The sequence below is a fragment of the Melanotaenia boesemani genome, chromosome 24 (assembly GCF_017639745.1).
Source record: "Melanotaenia boesemani isolate fMelBoe1 chromosome 24, fMelBoe1.pri, whole genome shotgun sequence".
NCBI lineage: Eukaryota > Metazoa > Chordata > Actinopteri > Atheriniformes > Melanotaeniidae > Melanotaenia > Melanotaenia boesemani.
In genome coordinates this window covers 14,435,050-14,449,298 of record NC_055705.1, presented here as the reverse complement: position 1 = coordinate 14,449,298, position 14,249 = coordinate 14,435,050, and the positions used below count along the sequence as shown (strand labels likewise).

Sequence of the window (14,249 nt, the reverse complement as noted above, 5' to 3'; positions counted from 1 at the left end):
CTGGTTTCACCCTGTAGAGGGCGTTAATTTCTTACCCACAAAATCCCGTTAAAAAAAAATAAAAAATACAAATTTTATCAACAGTATATGTGGTTTCATCACAATTAAGTAATGGCGTGTTGTTTACAGCTCAAAAACACATTTTGGGTGCAATACCCCTTTAAAAGTGATTAATCTAAATTTCGACAATGGGACATAAACGCTAATTTTAACGCACTGTGTTTGTGTCTGCCATGTGGTTTGTGGTACATGTAATGATGTACCGGGAATACCGTGTCGTCGGGTCATTATTAGTTGCCTTTGATTTTAACGCAGCACAAAAACTCCACCTCAACTTGCTCCCTTTCGGCTTACAGTGGTGTAATAAAGGAGCGCGCCCCTTTACGACAGTGGCATCCAATCAGCGCTGTCAATAATGGCGATATGTGTTGTGTGGTAGCTGGCTGCTACGAGCAAGGCTAGACAGGCAGTATGGCGGAGGAGAGCAGTACAAACGAGTTAGAGGGGCTAGAAAAACAAATACAGTGTCTTCTAAGCCGTTACTCAGGTGACGAATTCCAAGTCGACAGTGAACCGTTCTGCTCTGACTTTTGCAAGGTAAGGAGGCCTTGCTGAAGTTGGTGACAAGTTTATTGTCGAAGATGCGAACATTTATGTTAGCCGACTCCCCTCCCCCAGAAGTGATAGTTACTTGGCTAGCATTAGCAGTGGAACTCGTTAGCATCTATCCAACCAGTCGTGGTGCAAACAAGTGTATCAGTCCATGTAACACATGTTAAACGGCATTTCTGACGGCGCAGACTCGTATATAGATGAAAATGTGAAAACATTCGAGGCTGGAAGTCAGTCATAGCTTGACAATTATTGGTCATTGTTCAGCTAGATGGCTAAGGCGGCTTGTCGTTTGAGTTAGCTGCCTGGCTAGCCCAGAATGTACGTCTGCTGTAAGCACGTTCAGTGTTTACCCAACTGCTAAGTGAAAATTGTTTAGCACGAATAATAGTTATGTTTGTTACTAGATAACAGTTACCTAACTTGTTTCAATCTAATCCTTTCTATCCTGTAATATGCAGTAAAGCCAATTTTCCCTTTTAGACTTCATGACTTGTTACATTTTCTCATAACCTGAAAACGTTAGACGATGGTCACAGTGAATGATGATAATACACAGATACGTGCCTTTTGCCTCTTAAAAGGTAAATTATTTGGGGTTGCAGGAAGATACTTAAGTGTTATAACCATGAAATTGTAGTTATCAATCAATTGCTGTAAATATATATATATATATATATATATAATCAGTGTATATAAAAACATTAGTTGACCAATAGAACAGGATGTGGATATAATGACTTAAATGAGGCATATCTCTTAGCGTCATCCTGTCTACACAGGTGAATAGATGTTATTCCAGCTGTCATACCAAGTGACAAGTCAAGTAATTGCTATTGGGCAATTGTGTGAGAATTTTGACTGACCTATTCAGTCCTACAACATTCATTTTAATTCAGGAATGTGCTCATTTAATTGATTTAACTTTAAGTGACCCTCCCCATCAGATGGTAATTTAAAATTTTTTTTTTTGGGGGGTCCTTACAGGGGGAGACACCAGGAAGAACCACGTTTCGTTTAGTTTCTGGCAATTAAGTAGATTTATCACTTTGCACTGCAGGGAAAGCATGTTCAGTGGAAAGCTGCAGACTAGACTCAGTCAAACATGATGGTTGAGATAGTTCTCTGCAAGTATGTTTTTGAATTTTAGCAATTGAAAAGCAGGCGTGTCTCTGCCATATTGGTTATAATAAATGCATTAATCGATGCAAGGAGGGTTATTGTATTAGATACTGTAGCAGCCTGATTGTCACGGTTGAATTTCAAGAACAAAGAATGAAGGTTGCATTTACTTTCTTTATTTAGTTATCCACTTTCCATCGGCTTGATTTATCTTCTATAAGACTAAAATGTGCTATTTGTAGGTTGCAGTCTGTTTTTTTTTTTAAATATCCTTATAGGAATCAAATGGGTATCAGAATATTTCCTGATTGTCTGATAACTGCATTTCTAATTATTTTGTATTGTAATCGAACATTATTAATGGACTACTACTTATTGAGTCTCCATTGTATCTGGATTTAAAGTCAAAACTACAATCCTGCCACAGACCTAAACATGATTTCTAGTCCAAACTTTGTAATGTTGTGTTTTTGATTTGTCTTTGTTTTGCCTTTGCTCTGTACAGTTGGTGGAGGAGTATGCCTCTCACTGGCAGGTGCCACTACCCCAGCTCAGGATCCTTGAGATAGCTTTGCGCTATTTTGCGCGAGCCTCAACTTTCTTCACATCAAACTGTGATCATGTGCACCAAACAATCAGTAGTCTGGCTTTGTAAGTACACCACCTTCACTGGACGGGTTGCATTCATTCTTTGGAGAGCTGGATTTTTGCTTCTAGCTGCTTTAAAGTGACAACTGTTTCCAGTAACATCATTTTCCAGTAACATTATTTCTTAGGCTGTGTATTTTAATAAAGATGTGCGTTTTCAGTGCTTTTCATACTTTTCATCCATTTGCAAGTACAGAGGATATTGCATGCAAAATTTGGATCATCAGTCAGGAAAATGATCTTCCAGATCATGTCATTTGTGATAACACCTTTTAAGATGACTTGCTTTATGTAGGAGTGGGTAATGGCAGAATAATATGCTACTGCTGGATGTCTTCACTTGAAAGCCAGAAACCAGAAATGGTCCAAAGCACAGCTGAAAAGTCTAACACAGTAACATTTAATAAATAATCACTGAGGTTACGACTTTGTAAAGTAGATGTTAGAAGCCACATGCAGCCAGATTATAATGATGCCTGGGAGGGAAGAACAGTAATCCCGTGTAATAAAACATCTTAATTGTGATATACTCCTGGACAGTTCAGTTTACTGGAGTCAGTGAAGCTGTGAAAGCCCTCCTGTTATTAAATGCAGACTAATAAATAAAAATATTGGCACTTTTCTCTAGAAAAGGAATGATCTAATATTTTAAACTACAAAGGTAGTTGGACTTGGAAAAAGCACAAACATTTCACACTCCCCCATTAAAAAAAAACATTATATGAAAAGAAATCAGAAAAAACCATCTAGCTTCACGTAGCTTCATACAGAAAAAATTTCTTTTGGTTGCGCTTAATTTTGACCTATCCATTATATTGTGGGCTGTTGGTGGCGATTTTTATTAATCTGAAATATGATTTGTATTTTGCTAAGTCACAAAAATATTTTTGGTGAGCCAGAAAAAATGGCTGCATGCTGCCAATTAGTGTCCCCAGTCTCCAAAGCCTCCATGCCTCACAATCCCTCCCAGAATTTTCCTCACTTTCACAACAACCCGCTTTTCACAGCCTCTCTATCACAGTTGCTTTCTTGAGAGCCACCAAATGACTATATTTCTGTGATTATTTGATCTTGTCCCAGGAGCATTTTTGAGTTGCTGCTGTTTTTTGACCAGAAGGACTTCAATCAGGAGCCACTGAAAAATTTCACTGCTACATTCCAGGTGAGAATAAAATTCAAGCCATCTACCACATAAGATGATGAAAGTATGCTTGCAGAAACAATTATGTTAATCCTGCACATGAGCTGTAAAGTCATATTAATGGCTTTCTTATTGGTTTTGAATATCTTTGAACATGTCTAAAGATGATGTTTAAGATACTGTTTGAAATACAAGCACATTAAGACACTGTTCTTGTCCCCATGCTCTTTCAGGAATGTCATTTGGTTCTAGCAGAGTATCAGAATGTTCACTTACTTCAGGTGGAGCACCTGGTTCAGGGTGATGGGCCCTGGGCCAGCCCAGCCTTACAGGGAATCCTCAGCAGGTCCAGTTTACCTCAGAATGAAGGTCAGCAAAGTTATTCAATGTAAAAAGATGTGTTCTCAGTTGTTCAAGTATCAGAATAAATGAAACTGTCTCTCTTGCTTGGCCTTCGTTCAGTGGAAGGATGCATCAATTCTGAGCTTCCAGTGTTCTTCGAGCTGCGGGTTCGCTACCTTTTATCATGTGAGCGTGTTAGCGAAGCCATGGCCCTGGCTAAATGTTGTGCTGACCATCCCACAGCAGGACAACACTTGTTCTTCCTCCAGGTCTACCTCTCATGGCTTTACAAAACTTCACAGCATGCCCTGCTACATAAAGAGGTACGTGGAGTAACTTGATGCTAGAAGCTAGCCTGTACTTTAGTCATATTGTGACAGCTTTGCTGCAGTTTGTGCCTTTCTATTGTCTAAATGCCTTGAACTGTTTTCAGGTGGCTGAGGTTAATGGTAAAGATGCGGTACACATTATCTGTAGCTTGGAGTGTGAAGAAAAGGATGAGCTGCTTTTGGGTCTCAGCACAGCCTTCTTGTCACAGCAGCTCTGTAGGGGAGACATGTACTATTTGTGGTGAGTAAATTGAATTTCATGCTGCTGTAACGAGAAATGTATTTGACATTAGTTGAATCCAATTTAATGGTTTGTAATTTCTACTAAAATGCAACAGTGAAGTAATTTTAATTCAGTATTTATTCCCCTTTACATGAACATTAAGAACTGTTCATATATTCCCCTCCTCCTAACCACCTTGTAGCGATCTGGTCCTAGTATGGGTCAATCTTCATAGAAGACTGAAAACATCCAAGCAGGCTCTTCAAGAGGAGTGTCATCGGCTGATGCTGTCTGCTACAAATGTCAAATCAATCTTCCCATTCATCAGAGCAATACTTCAAGAAGTGAGAAAGAAATATGTTTTAAAATCTGTTTTTGAGATTTGTTAAGATATGTATTTATTAAATGTTTAACTTTGTGTCTCTCTAGGTGGGTGCAGAAGGAATCCAGTTCTGTGTGGAACTTTGTGCTCACGCCTTGCAGGCTTGTCTTCCCTGTGATGTTGTTACCAAGTCCCTAATCTACAAAACCATTGCTGGTCTGCTTTCCAACGATCTGGAGGTTTGCCGGACGTGTGCTCTTCTTGTCTTCTTCCTGGAGCGGTCTGTTGAATCCTACAAGATGGTGTACCTTCTTTACATGCATCCCGATCAGGAGTACCACATGGATGATGGCCCCATCAGAAATAATGTTCGCTTTGAAACCCTGCAGGTAGAGCATCTTTTCATACATTTAATGATTGAGGAAAGGTATAAAATTTACCTCGTGTAGGCTCGGTTTTTACAAACAGAAAAGACTCATTCTTGTAAAGTAGACATGAAAATGTTGGTTTGACTTCTAAACTCATGGTGTCACTGTTCAGTCTTTTGTATAGTTTCTTTTTTGTCTTCAGGGAAAGTTATAAGAGCATGTCTTGTTTTTCTGCAATACAAATATGCAAGTGTGTGTGAGAGGCTGAGTAAATGCAGATATTAAAGTGTCCAGCTGTTAAGCATGGGGGTGGTAGTATCATTCTCATCCAGCTGTTTTGTTACCAGTGAAACAGGCAGATTGCACAAACCTCATAACTGAGATTTAAACATAACCACATCATGTGTGTCTAACAGCTGCAAATGCAGTAGTATGTAAGTGATGTTCCTATAATATTTGTATGTTTTTCTTTTTCTTAGGTCTTGAAGAAGGATCTGTATTTCGATCCAGAGTTTTGGAACCTCATTGCTCTACGGACAAGCTGTTTAAAGTTGATGAGTGAGAAGGTGGTTAGTGCTGCTCTTGAAGAAATCATGGAAGACAAATGGATTTCCAAGTACTGCGCCAAAGAGCCATCTCTCCAATCAAGAGCAGCAGCATGTCGTAAAGGAGATAGAAATGAACTTCATGCTGTAGCTAAGAAGCGGCATCATAAAGAGGATGTGGACGTTGTATCCAAAAGACTTAAGATGGGTGCAAATAAAATGCGGCTTAATGACCATGCTGTAAGAAGGAAAGGCAACCAAGGATCACAAGTCTTGAAGCAATCTTCTGGTGCTTTGAGGCGCTCATTTTGGCAGCTAGACAGAATGCACAGCAGTTTAGCTTTCAGGTATGAGGAACACAGACGCACTACAAGACTCTCGGAGAAGAACCCACCCAAACGAAGGATTAGACAACCCAAGTGGCTCCTGCAAGACTCAGGAACTCTTGAAGAGAATGTTTCTCTGAAGGTTAAAAAGAATGGATTGAAACGGACAAAGCACATTCGCTCATGTGTCATGAAAAGGTCTGAACATGGTCAGAACAAGAACACCAAACTCAAACCTTTGATAAACTCTCATTTAAAGGCGAAGGAAAACGACAAAGTCCAGAATGGGTTTTCGGCAGACCAGTCTTTACAAGCTAGCCCTCCTCAAGTTATCCTGGAGCTTTCCCTACCAGATAATGAACTGTTGGGCAGCTTTGCTGAAGATGCTTGCAGCAGACCCAGAGGGTTCCCTCAAGTGCTTCTTTACAAACCTACATTAAAACTTCCTGCAGCTGCACAACCTGCCAAGCCTATACATCGCAAAGAGGTGGTTCTCAGAGCACGAGATGCAACTATGTTCATACAGCTGTTGCACTGCTATGCTCGCAGACAAAAAGGAAAAGGCAATGGGCCGAATGTTCACAGCTCTGTATCAACAATCACACGCTCATCAGTACAGGGTAGCCCTCCAAAGGATCCATCAGAAAAGGCTGAGATGAAAGAGGTAACCATGTCTAAGACAACAGTAACTGCTAAAGACATGGGAGTCTTAGAGAAAGTCCCTAAAATTCAAAGTACAAAACCATTGTCACAAAAAGCATCAACTAGAGAGCTTTCTGAAACGTCTGTTGAGTTGAAAGTTGCCTCACAGACAACTGGGGCAGACAAAGTGACTAACCCCCCGGATTCAAATAGGATCTCTAAAGCTCAGAGCACAGCGAAAGTCTCACAAAGCATCAATTATGTCAGAGCTCACCCTGAAAACTCTTCTGTTAAGCTGAGAGATACCACATTGTCACAGACTTCATCAGCCGCTGAAGTAGTAGAAGTCCCCGATTTGTGCGAGCTCCCTCAAATTCAGACTGTTGCTTCGGCTAAAGAGCCCTGCGAGGAGCCTGCTGTTGAGATGAAAGTCACCATTGCCTCACAGTCAACAATTTTAGAAAAAGTCTCCAAGGCTCCAGCTGTGGAACAGGTCTCCAAAGCTCGGGTTTCAAAAACCACAACAACAGTCAAGATTAAGAGGAAAGCTACTGGTGAAAACCATTCAGTCTCGCTTCATGCTGATGTTTCAAGCAGTGAATCTGCAGATCCTGCTCCCTTATACTCTCAAAATGTTGCCCTGAGAGTTGGGGAAGAAGAGCTCATGTCACTTCCATCTCAGGGTGAAAGTGGTAGCAATTCTGTCACTGCCAGTATTTCCACAATGGATGTCACAGATGCTTTACCTAAAAACTCAAAAGGACACGTGCCTTGTAAAAATGACACAAGCCCTGGAACAAGTGTTATTAGGCAAAATAAGCCATCAGAAACAGAGGCTTCTTATGTTCTTATAGACCAGACAAGTCCAAGTGACATATCTGCTCTGACACTAGTAACAGAAATGGTCACTGAACTTTCACCTGAGCAGCTTTCTCAAAAACAGGAGACTGACAAACTGCAAACGCCAGACAGTAGTACATCTAAAGATTCAAGAGATGGAAGAAAGTCTAAAGTGCATCACAAGACACGGACTACCTCCAGCTGCTCTACATCAGAACAGGATGCCTCTGTAGAAGACACTCAAGGGGAAAAAGGGAAAGCAAATGATCCGGATGATAGTTCAGATTCACCTGAAAACAGTGAGCTTATGGAAATGGTACCAGAATCAGAGGAATCAAAGTTGGACTTTTGTTGTACCTTCTGCAGCAAGGAATTTAAGGGAAGTCGAGTTGTAGAGCACGCAATGTTCCATTTTCGTAAAGACGAGTGCATGTTTTGTAGGATGACATTTAAAGATGACCTGTTGGCCATGATGCACCTGTCCGATCACATAGAGAAGCTAAAGAGGATCAAAGACCAAAAAAATGGGGTCTCAGACACTGTCTGTACCACCACGGCTAAAACCTCTGCCAAAGCAAAGACCACAAAAATGTCCCCTGGCTGTGGAAGCAAGGGGAAACAGAGGAAATTGACAGTCTCTCCAAAATCGGGTCCGTCTGAATCCAGAACATTAAGATCTAAAGACAAACAGGTTTGTGGTACATTTCCACAAGAAAAGCCAAGCAGGGCAAAGGATCTCAATAACAAAACTGCTGTTCACAAGGTAAATGGACACATTGGCAAAAAGAGGGAGCTGACAAGACTGAAAAGCAACTTGGATGCCAACCAGAAGCCTGGACTGCAAGAGACCCCCCAAAAAAGAACACGTGATGGAGCTGCGAGTTCAAGTTTGGAAGAAAACAACGATATTGAGATTGATTCTTCTGCAGTTTCACCACAGAGAGATGAGTTTACTCATTCCACAGAAGACAAAAAGAAAAAGACAGAATCTCTGCAGGTCCTGAAGATGGCTTCAAAACAAAATGGGAATGTTCCTGAAGAGAAAAATGTTGAGCCACAAGAGAAAGTTTTCTGTCCTGTGGATGGCTGCTCTTGGTGCACAGACCTGTCAAAGAATCGAGTTGCTCTCTTGTACCATGCTCTTGAAGATCACTACGGTGATATCAAACCTTTGGAACTGGCTTTCCGTGTCGGAAATAGTAAATGCAGTATTTGCATGAGGGTGTGTTGGAGTTTTGAACATTTTCAGCACCATGTTGAAAGACACAAACTCATTCCACGGCATCCTTGCCTTCATCAGGGTTGTATGGCCAGGTTCAAAACCGGGATGGAAATGAGACGGCATGCCAGGAAGCATAGTCCACTGCAGGCAGTGTGCTGTCTTCCAGGATGTTCCAAGCTATTTATTTGTCTTTGGGCACTGAACCTTCACGAAAGGGACCACTATGCTTCCAAGTCAGTTAAACCTGACAAGAACACCAGTGTGCAGAAAGGTGACAAACCTAGTAAAGCACCGATTGAGAAGAAACCTCAGAGTTCAGAAGATACTACTGCCTCTACTGCTGGGAAAAGCACTGAGAGTGTCAAGGCTGCTCATATGTTAGGACAACAGGCAACACATGACTTGGAGGCAAGAAAGACTTCACCTGTGATAAAAAATGAGCACAAGGGTTCAAACGTGTTGACAAATCTCTCTAATAAGGACACATCTGCACAGCCTGCCGTTCGTAATCTTAGATTAAGACAAATATTACGGAAAGTTAAAGCAAGAAGTACAGTTCCTCCAGCTTCCAAAGTTCATAAAGTCATCTCGTCATCGTTGTTGAAGCACAATAGAAAAGTGAAGCTGAAACTGGAGGAAAAGCAGGTAAAAGGAAACGAAAAAGGCCTGAAAAGAAAAGGCCGTCCTCCTAAGTTGAATAAAGCTGTGCATGATGAAAACATTACAGCTGGTCAAAAGCTTTCTTCAGAATCAGTGAAGATTTCAAGCGTGAGTAACAAGTTAAAAGTAGACAAAAAGCAGGAGGTCCAGAACGAAGTTAAAGCTACAGAGAAGTCAGCAGTGGATTTAAAGACGGAAACAACAGAGGGAAAGCAGACTACAAGGAAACACAATATATCTCTCGCTAACAGTTCAAACCAGCGTCTGACCTCAGACCTCAAAACACAAAAGCCAAATGCTGTTAAAGCAAAGAATTTGCATATGTTTAAAAAACATTACACAACCTCAGATTCCAGCAAGGCAAAGAAGTACAAGATTGTGAAAAGTAAAGTGAACAAAAATGCTGTCGAGAAAAAATGTCACAACCAAGATCCGGCCATGCCGTCGGCTTCGAAAAAACCGTCCAAGCCCAAATCTCAAGTGAAGGCCAAAGTTGCAGCGGTAGAAAGTTCTGCTGATGAAGAGAGAAAAGCTAAAGAAGAAAACACAGGTTCATCACATCACTCTGTGCTCTCTATTCCAAGCAAAGGCTTGAACCTGCCATCCTCTTCTGAAAAACCACAGAAGGTGAAAAGAGTGGATAAGTTGAAGAAATCTGTTGCGAAACAAGGGAACAGTCGGTGTACTGCATCTTCAGACTTAGGCAAGGTGAAGAAGAGGAATATGGAGTGGTCAAAGAAACAGGTGGACAAAAAGTTAGTCAAGAAAAAGGGTCAAAGCAAAAGTCAAGTCAAAAGCTTGGCCTTGAAAAAGATGGCAGAGTTCAAATGTGAAGTCCAACAACAGGATGAGGCCAAAGGAAAGACCACTTTTGAGGAGGGGACAACAAAAGAAAAGGCCTCAGATGCAACACTTAACAGTCCTGCTCCATCAGAGCCGGCTCACATGTTTAATAAGACTTGTCTGCCTGCTGCCCCTGAAATAAATGAGCAGAAAGTACACAAAAAGGAAAAATCTAAAAAGGCAAATGTGACGAGTAAGTCAGAGGCAAACAAAGCAAGTAAGAAGCGCAGGGATAGTCACAAAGATGATGCAAAACAGCTTGTAAAGAAGAAATTAAAAGATCATCAAACAGCAACTAAGAAGTCTGCAAAGTCTGCAAAAGTTCAACCAGCAGCAGAAGAAAGTTCTGCAGGTGAGTCGGGAAAAACTTTACCATCAGCAGCTATCGATTACTTTCAAATGGAGAACGGACCAGCATCAAGTGAAGAATCCAAATCCACGCTGAGTAAAGATTACAGGAAGCGGCCGTACATGCGTCCGCCACCCACTGCATACCTGGACGAGAAGTTCATCACCATGCCAAAGAAAAGGAAGGAGATGCCGGTCTCCGTGCTGCTTTATGGAAACGCCTGGAAGGCCGCAGCTCTGCAGAGACAACGATGTGCCAACTGCTTCGCAACGTTCGACAGTACGGAGGAGCTGCAGAACCATCTCCAGCTGAAGAAGTGCTCAAACCTGTTTGGATTCGATTCTGATGATGAGGGTGAGTTTGAAGGCTTGAGCTTCAAAACGCTAGGTATGCAACGTTTGAAAATGGGCCTTCAGTGCCGTTCAGAACAAGCTAATACATGTGACATTGTGCAGGAGTTAGAAGTAAACTATCTGTTGATGTATACAAGCTGTAGTTACTATAGTCTGTTGTCACAGCATTGTGATATTTGTGTTACAGGGAACAGCTGAACGTGATGTTTTGGGAGCTTAACAGACTTGTGGACCTGCATGGAGCCCGATGATGGATCAACACTCTGTAGATGGCTTGTTCCTTACTGGGGGCCAAGACTTGCACATCCATGGATGGACCCAGAAGTGAAAGGGTTATCAGACTTAGCTGCAGCATGTGTCTGTCAAACAAGCCCCAGGAGCAGGCAGATCACATGACGATAGCCAACAAAAAAAGAAAAGAAACCTACTGATTACGAACTGACTATTCCTAGTCAGATAGTTCGAAGGACAGTTAGTACTGAAGTGCCTGCTCTGGAAGCGCTGTGCTGTATTTCAGCCGCTTCACCTGGTATGGAGGCGAATCATTGTGGCTTATAGACTGACAGTTGAAAGCTGGAAAAAAAAAAAACATACACACACTGATTCAACACAAGCCTACATCTTTTTCACACCAGTAAGCCATACAATGATGTTGTTTGCTTTTGCACTCTTGTCAAAAGATTTTTAGTTTGGTTCTTGAGTTGTGGGGCAGAATGAAAGGAACATCAAGTTAATACTGTTTTATCGTTCTGAGGTTACAGATATAATTTAGACTAAGTCTAAACTCTAAAGTTGTAAGATTACTGTATCAGAGTCGTCTTTAAGGATTTTTTAATGTATAATTCCGGTTTAAATACTAATTGTATTTCTTATTAAAAAGAAAATTCCCCACGGATCTCATTATCTCTATGCTGCTTGTCCTCACAATGAGGAACCAGTAGGGGTCAGTGTGCACCAAGATAAATCCCTCCTGTTTCCTATTGGCAGGCCTTTTCTTTCTTTTTTCTAACATAAAAATCTGACCCACTTTACTGCTGTAATGACATGAAAAGTTTAATTTTGATTCACATCCACCAAGCTGCAGCTTATTAGCAATAACACAAGCTAGAAATTGTGCCAGTATCCCACTAATTTATGACTATTTTGCTTTTGATTTTCTTTTAGTTATACACCATCAGTGATCACCTGGTATTCTGGCTTTTCTCATGTAAACTGCATAAATGTAGACTTTTAATAAGCATAATGCAGGTGAGTTGGGAAAAACTCTAGAAACATTACCATCAGCAGCTATTGGTAAACGGAGAACCGACAAGATAACATGAATTAGACCTCTGTCTAGTCTTTCAGGATCGATTCAAGCTGAAGCGTGGTGTATGGAAGCTACCGCAGTTTATAAGTGTTAGGAGGTCGCATGTGTTTTTCATGAGCTGCAGCAGGTTTTATTTATTTTTGTTTTCTATCTTTTGTAAATATTTAAAGAGTTTCAATGGCTTATATAAAGGGGATGCTGGAGGTGGGTTTATATTTTGTTCTTGAAGAAAAAAAAAATAAAGTTGCTTCAAATGGCTCCCATTAGTTTTGGTCTTGTAATGGTCTCATAACAGAAGGGTTCTCGTCACAGGAAAGAACTGCTTCACTGCTTTGGCTTGAGATAAGACGAGGTAGTGTTGAACAGCTGCAGAGGATGAAAAAGATTCAATCCTGAACTGGCAGATCAAGACTTGACCTTCACCAACCTTTTTGCGTGTGTCATGTTGCCAGCGTTTGAAACCTGAAACCCAGCATATCACAAGATAATTTTAATGTTTTGTGGCATACAGCAATACTATTAATTAAAATCCTGGTTGCACAGCCACCAAAGAAGATCTTAACTAGTCATCAGACTGAATTTACCAGAAACAGATGCAGTGATCAGATAAGGTCTGCAGCCAGACTGTCACAAAGGCCAGACAGAAAGACGATCTCTTTGTTTTCCATCTGAGTCGATATTGTTGAGGTAGACGGCTTTAGAGGAAGGAGAAGAAGAAACAGGAGACCACGAGTCAAGTTTTCACCCTCATGTTTGTGTATGTGCTTGAGAGGCTGAGTTCTTTTTCACTTAATTGTGATTTGTAACATAAGGAACATGTGATATTCACCCTGTAGCCACCTGAGAACTCCATGCAGGAGGTGTTTTAAAGGAACAATGACACTTTTTAAAACTCGTGTTAAAAATCACATCAAGGAAAAAAGTACACACTGTCAATTATAAGGCTCAGTATATGATAAAAGAAATATCTTGATCCTTATGAGCTCTTAAAATGATGTAACATGACTTCATATATATGAAATCACATTATGCTACAAAATCTAAAGTCCAGAGGCAGAGTTGCAGAGTTGGGGGGGAACGAAGTCCATCCCATGACTCATTTGCTTGTTAAACCGCTTTTGGCATAAACAATTTGAAGTCATGATTTCTGTATTATATTAATCTTTTATATTGTGGATAAAATTTGGCCCACTCTGGTATTTGCTTTCCTCATGCACAGCTCATTTAATGTCTGACTGGACCATTGAACATTATGATAGTTCTTTTTCCAGTCATTCTGTTATAGATTTTTCGCTGTTTGGGATCATTATCCAGTGTCAGCTGAGTTTTAGCTGTTGGTCAGATGGACTCACATTTGACTCTACCATACTTACTGTATGTATTCAGAAAAGTCCATGGTGAACTTAATGGCTGTGAGGTGCAAAGATAAGCCCATATCATCAGCCTTACCCCTCTGTGTTTGACAGTGTATGTGCTGCTACATGACATGGTTATGTCATACCGACAAGTCTTTGTTTTGTCTTTGGAGAGAAGATGTTTTTTCCTGGCAACCCCTTTAAACAAGCCCTACTTGTTAACCTCTTCTTCACAAAGCCTTTTTTTTTTTACTCCTGTCTGAAATGACAAACCCAAAGCAAATAAAGTACATCTTCAGAACTACAAGGGCAGTATGTATAATCTTGGTCTTTAAAAAAAAGCCAAGACATTTGAGATTACTATGTTAGTGTCAGAATTATATGTGTTACTGTGTCAGAGTAAATTAATGTGGAAGTGGAAAATTTTAGTGGTTATCTTCTCCTAAAAGAAAACCAGAGAATAGCCTAGGAATTAGTGAAGAAAATAAAGTGAACCAGAGCTGTTTTACTGATGTTTTCATGCAGGTGTTAATGTAATATCTCAGGAACCCATCAGCCAGTGTAGATGATTGACACCTCTATCAATTGTCAGTAGGAAAATTGAGGGATAGCCCCCAAATTCACTTTAAAAACACCAAGAAGTGAATCCAATAATATATAATAGGAAGAGTAAATACTTCACAATAAAACCTCTATCT

The 14,249-nt window shown here is 40.6% G+C and overlaps 1 protein-coding gene across 2 annotated transcripts; it reads left to right on the top strand.

Annotated features, from left to right (window-relative positions):
• The first annotated feature begins 408 nt into the window (after positions 1–408).
• On the top strand, positions 409–12,454 carry LOC121635687. 2 transcript variants are annotated; one of them, XM_041978967.1, is made up of 11 exons: positions 409–597; positions 2,240–2,385; positions 3,463–3,544; positions 3,757–3,892; positions 3,986–4,188; positions 4,299–4,435; positions 4,620–4,761; positions 4,847–5,128; positions 5,587–8,024; positions 8,055–10,888; positions 11,075–12,454. In XM_041978967.1, exons 1-11 carry the CDS (start codon positions 472–474, stop codon positions 11,083–11,085), a joined length of 6,537 nt encoding a protein of 2,178 aa, XP_041834901.1. In that variant the 5' UTR covers positions 409–471; the 3' UTR covers positions 11,086–12,454. The 2 variants fall into 2 exon arrangements, with proteins under 2 accessions (XP_041834901.1, XP_041834900.1); XM_041978966.1 differs by having other exon boundaries at positions 5,587–10,888.
• The last annotated feature ends 1,795 nt before the right edge of the window (positions 12,455–14,249 follow it).

What these genes read in the sequence shown, in the direction of transcription:
- LOC121635687 (XM_041978966.1), top strand. Translation starts at nt 472, where the DNA reads ATGGCGGAGGAGAGCAGTACAAACGAGTTAGAGGGGCTAGAAAAACAA. An exon ending in CAGTTTACCTCAGAATGAAG is followed by an intron (nt 3,893 to 3,985) that starts GTCAGCAAAGTT and finishes GCCTTCGTTCAG; the next exon opens with TGGAAGGATGCATCAATTCT. An exon ending in GGAGACATGTACTATTTGTG is followed by an intron (nt 4,436 to 4,619) that starts GTGAGTAAATTG and finishes ACCACCTTGTAG; the next exon opens with CGATCTGGTCCTAGTATGGG.